A 10,168-nucleotide genomic window follows, 5' to 3' on the forward strand; every position below is an offset into this window, starting at 1 on the left:
TTAAAATGTCAAAGGCTCTTTTGGGGACTTTGGATCTGCTTTTGATAATAGGTTGTTAAAGTATCTTTACCTTTTAAATACTAAATTTCATAATTATCTGTGATCTATATTTAAGCAAACTTTAAAAACTTTATTTATTTATTTATTTGGGGGGGGGGGTTATTTTTGACAAAGTTCCCAAAACCAAATTCTAAATGAAGTCTTTTTGACTGGTAAGAAATTTTGGAGTGCTTCCAAAAGTGTCCCTGGAACATTCCAAAAAAACCCTGTTAAACTAATTAGACTTTTCTGATGTATTAAATGACATGGGAAGCATCATCAAGTAAGAAGTAATACTATGTCTTCTTCATATTGTATTTGTAAGATTGTGGCATATGTGCATAAAGTTCATTTCACTTCTACAAAAACTGGCCCCTCGTTGTCAGATTTCTGCCATCCTAATGTCCTTGTAACCGAAGTCTGCTCTTGAATCAGAGACATTAAGATGGGTCAGCAATGGCTGTAAGACAAATGAACAGCTGGGGCTACGGGAAACCAAAGATGGCTGATTTGTAATTTTCAGCTTCCAGACAAATCCCAGTTTTCGGTTTTTGCATTCCTTCACCTACCATAGTGCACGTAAGATGACTAAAATGATGAACTAACACTGATGGCGAGATTTCTACCTGTCAGGACCATAATCCTGGAAAAATAATTTTGTACCAAGAGGCCTCACATCTCCTCTCTCTGGACCCTTCGAACACCTGCTGCTGGGCTGCATTCAACTGCCTCTTAGTGTGGGTTATCAATACGTTCTTGTTACTGCGTTTTCCGAATGGACTGAGGCCTTCCCCTGTTGCAAAGCTAATGTCCTCCCAGTGGCAAAGAAAAAGACAATGTTTCCCGGTTAGGGTATACCTTCCACAATATCCAGTCAGTGATCAAGGCACCCACTTCTCTGGAAGAAATTTTCAAGCCTTCATGAAAAGTCTGCAAACTTCTTGGAATTATCACAATCTCTATCACCCTCAACCAGACAAGGTCAAGAAAACTAATGAGATTCTTAAAATTTCCCAACTTGAAACTACTGGGCCTCCCTGACCTTTGATACTGTGGACTAAGCAGAGTACCCCATTTGGAAAACAAACTGAACAAACCTAATCCACACAAGATAGTCACTGGCAGACCAATATCTATTGGCTGATCCTGTGTCTCATGCTAATATGAACCAAAAACTACAAGTGTCTAATGTCTCATGCTCAAGCCCATCAACAACAGGGTAGAAACTCCTTTCCAGATCCCAATTCACTGGTTATAGTCAAGGGCCTAGTGACTGAGTATTCTGAAAACGGTATCAGAGGAAGACAGCACTTAAGTCTTGTTGGAAGGATCCTTACAAAGTGCTCCAGACCACTGCTACAAACTCAAAGATGCTGGAGACCTCTGGATCAAATTGCCAAGGAAGTAGCTGACACTGAGGTAGACTACTTCTAAAATTACAACACAACAAATCAAGGCTTCATACTTTAACTAAACATGAAACCATGAAACCCTTCTCCTTTTTGTACCTTTACTCTGGTATTTGCCTGCAAAGATAACACCCTTGTCTGTATCTCCCTGGCCACTGCTAAGGATGTAATCTCTGGAACTTAGAGCCAACTTTTATTGCAGGCTAGGAAAAAAATCTAACCGTGCTCCTAACTTTTCACAAGCAAAATAAGACATTTCAATGGCCGACTCTCCTGAGTTTACACTGTTGAGTTAGAAAGGACCTACCAGGAGGCTTTCATGATTCAGCGTTCACTCCTTTGGGCAGGTCCCTACCACCCTGGCTGGGGATACATATAAATGAGATTATGATCAGGAACTTCTTAATTCCTGAAATTATAGAATCCACTGTTAAAGCAATAGCTTTCCAGTAGAAACCCTTACATTCTCTGGCCAAAGTTCCCCGCCGCACCCCCAAAGTTCTTGACAATAGGATAGCCCATGATTATCTTTTAGCTGAGTAAGGTTATCTGCTATGAACATCACCTGCTGTCGGCTTGTGGATTAATACTTCTGGGGTAGTTGAAACTCGATTATATAAAATCACCGAGCAAACCACTTGCCTTGAGTGACTCCTTCAACAAGGTCTTTCTTTGACTGGTTTGGGTCTTAGGGACAAGAGCTCCAAAGTGCACTCCAAAAACTGGGAATTACCCTGTTTACAGTTGTCATAAAAATCTCCCTGGTGCACCGTATCCTTTCAAAAGCTTTAAATATGTATTTGCAGTTGCTGACTACCAAGCAGATGATCTCCAAGACCAGAACCTCAGAGTCAAAGAGACGAGAATAACCCACTCCTGTGACCTGTGTACACTATAGACAGATATCGCTAAAAGTCCCCACCAAAAGAAAGAAGAGGCACAGCTTTGGGGACACAACAAAAGTCATTTTAGGTTCCCAGCTATTTTTATGGCCTATGCCCCATCAACTGGCTCTACGTGACCAAGAGCACTTCTTGCAGAAGCCACGGGAATTGCAAAGGAACATAAAACCTTAGGAGTTTGCATCATTCTCTATCAGGCCAGGAAATAGTCTAGCCATATCAGTGACAATAAATCAATGGTAAAACTCCAGCACTGGTTCAAAAGTGAAAGCTGACCTAAGGTACATTCTTAAGTCATTTTGTTTTGTTTTAATTCTGACCCCCTCCCCCCCCCGCCCCGGTCACCCAACCTTGAGCATTCAACAACACGCTAACTGGAGCCAGAGAATTCCTGATGCTGACCCTTGCTGGCTCTCTTAACATCAGTCAACTAGAACTTGGACTCCTTCAACTTACAATGACTTTTGCCCTAATTCTGTACTGAACCGCCCTTTGAAAAGTCCCTCCACCAATGTCTGCACTCTTAAGCTTAAAACTTCCCTAATTTTGTTGTTTGGAGAGACAATGCTTTGGGAAATATTCCCAGTATTTTCCTTACCTGTTGCAAGTAAAATTTCTCCTTTTCCACTCTTTGACATGGTTGTACTTTTGCTGACGCCCACCAAGAGGTGGACCCAGTTTTGGGTTACAATATCAAGGTGTTAAGCAATAAAGTCATGACCTATGGATGTCATAAGAAGCAACAAAAACTTGGGAGAACTTCAGAGCCATAGCTGAGAGCAGTGCTAAAGCCTTAAATTTTGACTACATCCCTTAGTTAAGCTGAAAGTCTGATCAAAAGGGGGAGAAATTATTAAAAAGAAAACCAAAGGCTCAAAAAGGAGCTTCTCATGCCAAGTCACCCTGCCTCCAGAAAATTCCTGATCAGCCCTAATGAAGTAATCTGTCATATGGACCCTTCCTCTCCATCCCCAAAGGAAGATAAGTAATCCAATAAAACTCCTTGTCCTTCCCCCCAAGGGAAAGTGACTTCACCTGGAACAGTTCTTTACTTTTGCTAATAACTTCCCTGTCCCACTCTCTTTAGTACAAAAACCTTTCTTTTGGAACAACTCCTTAGAGTTCCCCTCTACTTGCTAGATGTGATGCTGTCCAATTCATGAATCAAGTAAAGCCAACTATATCTTCAAATTTAACTCAACTGAATTTTGTTTTTTAACAGTCTGTTGACTGCTTCCATTAGTCACATCACCATCTTCTGTGAAAACACACGCATTAAGCTAAGGAGGCTGGGCTTTTCTGAGCAAGAATTAAGAAACTACTGAAAGGAGTACACGAGTCATATTTGAATTTTAGAAAGACTACTCTGATGGCCATGTGGGGGAAAAAAAAATCAAGACTGAAGGCAGAGAAAACAGTTAGAACCCATTGGTAGTAGGGCTAGACTGAGTGGAAACAGGATGACCAGGTTTTTGGCTTAGGTAACAGACAGTATAGGGCTTGGAAGGAGTTGAGGGGCATGAGCGGAAGAGTAGATGTGGCTGGATTAAACTAGCAATGAAGAAATGACTGCTAGTGGTTAATTCTTTTAAGCAAGTATGGACTGACACTACTAAGGGGAAAGTTAACTAAAGAGAGTACTTGAGGTGTTATGATCTATACAGTTAAGATTTTCTTAAATGATAATATGATTCATTATCTCATATACTGTGCAACTATAATATTTAATCATGGGTTATAAATGGACTATATGATTTAATGTATCAAATTACGATCCACTTAATTATGGGACTGTTTGACATACTAATTTTAAACTTCACTCTAAGAGCGCAATGTCCCTTTATAGTGTCACAGTGTAGACATTTTGTAGCTTTCTACAGCTTCAATAGGCATAACAACTTCTTGTAGATTTTTTATTGTAACAAGTTAAGGTGATTTCCTTCCACAGAGAAGTTTTAATCTTAAATACCTACAAAAGATAACATACCATTGCTGTAGCACAAAAGGGAGTAATTGCAAACCAGGCAAATGGAGACAGGATTTATGCCAGTAAATGAGGCAGCTACTTTTCAGCTCAAAGCAAATGTTGCTATGTGGAAGAACTGTTGTCAGATCTTCCAGATCTTTGTATTTTAAAAGAAAAGTTGGAGGGGGCAGGGGTTCTACAGGAAATCTCTAAATGTGCTACTTAATTATTTGTGAACCTAAAACTGCCCTAAATAAAGTCTTGTTCTTTTTGAAAGTTGGAAATTTGGATATTTTAGTGAAAAATCTCAAAATTATAAATGTCAGCTATGGATCCATATTTTTAAAAATATGTAATATTGAACAGGTTAAAACACACACATATCTTCTCATTACAAATCTGTTGTTACTAAGTATGTGTATGAGTCCTTTTGAGCCAACAATAAAATCTATAGACAAAAACTTATGGAATTTAGGCTTACTCAGAAACCCATGAGTTTAGAGGAGAAAGTTTTATTAACTGTGAACAAGGGGTTAAACTTAATAGCTATACGGAAGACAACGACACAGTAGCAGACTCTCCGAGGAAGTTATAAGGCTAAAGGATTGGGCAATCAGAATGAATAATGGTATTCAAGGAAAAGAAAATTCCAAAACAATTCTTAAAGACTACGTAGATTGGCACCATTATTTTTAAGAAACAAAAATAACTATTTACCAAGTACCTGCTAGTTTCTTTACATGTATTATATCTAAAAATCCTTCACAACAGGTACATTTCATGTGAGAAAGCTATCTGAAATGGACTTGCTTATTGAATGACAAGTCCGAAGTATTCCTGCCACAGGCAAATAAGCTGTAAGTGAGCTTGTGAGGGACTCACAAACAATAAGCTGAGAAGGCAAAGGTTCCATGCCTATTGATTCTATGCAGTGGAAAGAAGGAATATAATTTGTCATATGCTTAATACGTGCCAGGTACTCTAATAAATGTTCATAAATATCACATAAATATTAACAGTCTTTCATGATAGGAATCATAATTCCTGATTTTACAAATGGGAACTGGAGGCTCAGAGAAGTTGAGTAACTTGCCAAAAGGTCACATCGCTATCATGTGTTAAGCCAAATGGGAATCCAGGTCAGTTTGATTACAAAGCTTTCATTCACCTAAGTCATGCTGCTAAGGGGCATAATTTTTGTTTACTTCCATTTATGTTGCTCAAATTCATTTTGTCTCTTATCTCTAAGAGAGTGTTCACATTCAGGAATCTGAGGAAGCAATACAGACTTTCAAAGCTGGGCAGGGCAATAAGAGATCAAACAATTAATCCTTTACTTCAAGGGTCCTAAGGCCTATTAAGGTTATGTGAGCATCCAAGGTTACCCTACGAGTTAATGGTACATCAGGGTCTCCTCACTTCTGGTTCAGAGCCTCTTTCTTTTCTTTTTTTTTTTTTTTTTAAAGATTTTATTTATTTATCAGAGAGAGAGAGAGGGAAAGAGAGCGAACACAGGCAGACAAAATGGCAGGCAGAGGCAGAGGGAGAAGCAGGCTCCCTGCCAAGCCAGGAGCTCAATGTGGGACTTGATCCCAGGACGCTGGGATCATGACCTGAGCCGAAAGCAGCTGCTTAACCAACTGAGCTACCCAGGTGTCCCCAGAGCCTCTTTCATTAAGACGATTCATTAAAGATTATTCATCGTAATAGAGTGAAAGAGAACAATTAGTTCTGACAAACATAACTCCCAAATTAGATTTTCTTATTAAATATAAAATAAAAATAGCACCAGAATTACCATGTAATTATTAAAATGAATGTAGAAGTCCTTTACTGAGAGAGCTGATACCCCTCAGTAAAAGGTAATAAAGATTACTATTGGTATGACTGAGTTTACATAGTTAATTACCATTCCCAGCACAGCTCCAGGTTACTGTTTTAGAGCTAAGGAAATAAAAGAAGTTAAATTAACTTAAATATTGTTAAAAAGAGGAGAAGCCAGGACAGTTAAAATGGTTAACTGTTAAGACCATCAGTTTTTAGCATTTTTTGTTTATAGTACAATGTAGGGAAATATTAACAGCTTCACTTCTGAAGAATCTCTAAATATTGGGATTAGTGATTATCACTTTGGATATTTTCAATTGCAAGTAACTGAAAACCCAGGTTCAAAGTGGCTTAAACAGTGAGGGGTTACCAAACTTAAAGAGGACTAAGTTCAGAGGCATCAAAGATTCCAAAACTGGTTAATTTGGTATCATTGTCCATAACATTGTCATGGACATGCCCTCTTTCTACTCTACCACATTCAGTAGTCAGCCGATTTTTCATGATCCAAGCAGTTCCAGATGTCCCATGTAACCATATCCAAAACATAAGAATTTCCTTTCAAAACACCTCTATTACTCAGAAAATGAGTTTTGAGCAGCTCCCCGGCAGACTTCTCCTTCAACTCCCATCGAAAAAGCTTGGGTTAAGAATCCTGCTTTCACAGTAACTGGCAGTGAATGACTGGCGTAAACCACTATTTAAGCACAGCCTCCCTTAAGTATATGATCCTGCATACTGGGAACCCAGATAAAAACTAGTGTTCTTTCAAGTCAGGGAAAATGGATTTGCGTGGGAAACCAAATGTCCTTCAGAATGAACTTCTTTAGAAGAAGAATCAACAGAACTAATTCTACACCTGCCCACAAAGACAGGAATGCTAGTGGTAAACTGAATACTGTGACGACTGTTATTCAGAAAGTGGAATATATCACTGGAGCCTGGTCTACATAACTTTCAGTTTCCATTTTCACAGTAGACAAACATGTTATTATGCTTTGGTTAAAACTTTTGTCACCTATGACAGTTTGACCTATTTGCCCTGCCTTACCAGTAAGATTAACGTGAGGAAATACACAGAAAATTCAACTAGTCTTGAGGAGAGGCCTGCTAAAGATGAGGTAGGATTTCTTAAGGTAACTAGAAAAGGAGTTTACATTTACATTCATTTGAGGAAGGGAATCAAACAGACTATTTCCTACAATGGAATTTTTCGAATTACAAGGAGTTAAAAAAGAAGATAAGCGTTGGAAGGTATAAGAGAGAATGGGGTTACTGAGGAGGGCAGAAGTTGAATCCTTTCCTTCCTAGCAAAGAGCTGCTGACCTTACCTCTGAAGAAGGGACAGAATATAAAACATTAGAGGAGTGAGCCCCATGCAACAAGATGATATTCATAATTTAGGAAGTTTTTGTATTATTCATTAAAATATCATGACACTTTCTTTCAACTTTTGCAGAATGCACCTTCAAAATCACCAACCACAGTGTCTTACTGCACAACAATCTTTTTAAGTATAAGTTATGGTATTGAAATTTGGCTATCAAAGCAACATACTGTCATATACTGCATACAGAGATCATTTTTACAAACTAGCTTTAAAATGTATCGTACGAGTTGAATTGGTAGATTTAACACGAATAGCTGAATGACACTTTTTTTTTCCACGATCATACCATTCTGTGAAAACTGAAAGTACACGACCTAATTGTCTCCAAAATAATCCAAGCATAGTTTATAAATGTGAAATATTTCAATAAGATAAAACTACAAGTCTTTTTATAAAAGAACTTAAAAGCTTAAGCCAATTCCAGAACTTCTTAGATTAGCAATTCTTATTTTAGAATGTCACCTTATTAGGGAGGCCAAAAAAACACACAAGAAATTTCAGAGCAGTGACTTCTCTTATTTACTAATCTTAGCAGCAAAAGGCTTTAAACAATTTTAAAAGTCCAATCCAATCTCAAAGAATGAAAAATTTACCAGCAGTGAGAATATTTAACAGAATATACTACAGGCTTAAAGGCAATTAATTCCAAAGGTGTAGTTCTAAAGAGTATTTTGGTTATACTAGTACTAGTACAATAATAAAAACCATCTTCTAACCTGATATTTTCTAAAGAGACAAACTTTTGATATGCTTGCTCAAAATGAGTCAACTTATTTTATAAGCATATCTTAATATAAGCTACTGTAAGAGTAGCTCTTAGCATATAAGCTACTGTAAGAGTAGCTCTTACAGGTTAGGACACTAGAATAAGACTGACTTGAATAAAAGAAGAAAAGAGTTAAGCCTGATTTGTAGAACTCTGTGAACTTAATTTTCCAGAAAGCAAGCCATCTTTATAACAAAGAGCATGCCAATCTTCTGTTGCATACTTCCAAAGTTCTGAACAAGCAGACTTGAGACAAAGAATCAAGAAACATCTCAAGTTCAATAAGCAATAGCCCTTGTTTTTAGCCATACTAACTTTGTAGTCAATTTTTCTTCTAACAACACATTTCATTTAAAACTATTCTACACTGTAACTTTTTTCCTTGGGAAAAACTATTGAAAGTAACAGATCAAATGGCCCCTAATAGTTCATTCAACAGTAATTAAATTTACTGTCTCATAATACATGTTTTTTTTTTTAAATCCATGAAACGTCTATTTTAAAAAGAGTGTTGACTGATGTTGGCATCTTTACAAAGACCGTGCTGTGACACTGTTAAGTAAATAAACTTGCCTCAGTCCATAAAAGGAGGCAGTTCTAATTTTTGTAAACCATGAGAGGTCACAAAGATTTACACTATAAAAGGCTGAAGTTTACAGTAAAAACAGCTGAAATAATTTGAACTGCAACATATTTCAGACCATGCTGAAAAGGAACAACTCACCAGAAAACAAGAGGTTAACATGAATATAAGGCAATTCCTGGATTTGGGAATAAGAATAATAAAGTGAGAGATGTAGCGACTACTAGGATGCCAGACTGGGACGAGGGACGAGGCTGTTGGAACCTTAAAGACTTAAGAAGATTATGTCATTCCCAACCGAAAAGAATTCGCTGATTAAGACCTTTGGCTTCTCTCTCCTTTGATGTTACAACACCTTTTCTTCACCGCCCCCCCCCCAACTTTACACTCTGTGAAACCTGGAGATTACTCTTTACAACTCTTTTTTAGCCAAGTACAGTACTTGAACAATTCTGTTAAGGTGGCAACCAGGTGGGCAAAGGGAAAGGCTAGTGAAGCAGCCGTGGAAAACAAGGGATCCTGGGTACAGACCACAACTGATTACAGCCAAAAGTGATGTGTCAGGAGGGATGAGCGAGTCAGAATTGGGAGACCTGAGCCATGGGGAGGCAAGGAGGAGGGAGAAAAGGTCCGGAGGAAAATCCTTTACGTGGGTCAGGGATAGACGAGCAAGCGTGTGACCCAAGACGAAGGAAGGTATGTCAAAAGGAGGCAGCTGTGGGGCAGCAGCTCTGAGGAGCGACGTGTAGCAATGAGGAGCCCACCCTCCCGCCCTACTTTTTCCTCCGGTCGGAAAGGCAGCGACCAGTCAGTCACCTGGAGTGTGAATTCCGGAGGGACTCTATGAGGCGCTGCTTCTGCTGCTGGAGGCTGGTGAGGCCACCGGGGGACCCAGCTGCGGAGGAGGAGGCGCTCTTGGTCAGGGGAAAGAGCCAGCTCATCCTCCACGGGTCCCCGGGCCCGAGGCTCTAGAAGGTTCCGGCCTGCTTCTCCCAGCTGCCCAACCCGGCGGTTCCCCAGCGACAGGAGAAGCAGTCCGAGACTCCCGCGTCCCAAGGGCTGGGGGGCCGCGTCTTCTCTAAGCAAGCCCGGTTGAGGGGTTCTTGGGTCCTGGGCGAAACCCTATGACTGTGGGCAGCTAAAGAGGAAAGTAGCCGCCCGGGACGCGGAGCTCTACCTTCGCGGTCCCGACGCCCAAGCCAGTCAGTGCGGCAGCCTGACCCCAAGCGCTCCACCACCCCTGCTTCCGTCACCTGCGTGCCCCGCCCCCTCGGCGTGTCGCGTCA

The 10,168-nt window shown here is 39.7% G+C and overlaps 1 protein-coding gene across 1 annotated transcript in view; it reads right to left on the minus strand.

Moving 5' to 3' along the window:
• VPS37A (VPS37A subunit of ESCRT-I) overlaps positions 1 to 10,121 on the minus strand; it is a 54,535-nt gene extending 44,414 nt beyond the window's left edge. Inside the window, exon 1 of the mRNA XM_059156033.1 lies at positions 9,699 to 10,121. Within this exon, the coding sequence (XP_059012016.1) occupies positions 9,699 to 9,823 (125 nt within the window). The 5' untranslated portion in view covers positions 9,824 to 10,121. The remainder of the gene's footprint in view (positions 1 to 9,698) is intronic.
• Between the last annotated feature and the right edge of the window lie 47 nt (positions 10,122 to 10,168).

Source organism: Mustela lutreola, chromosome 18 (assembly GCF_030435805.1).
Source record: "Mustela lutreola isolate mMusLut2 chromosome 18, mMusLut2.pri, whole genome shotgun sequence".
NCBI classification, from domain to species: domain Eukaryota; kingdom Metazoa; phylum Chordata; class Mammalia; order Carnivora; family Mustelidae; genus Mustela; species Mustela lutreola.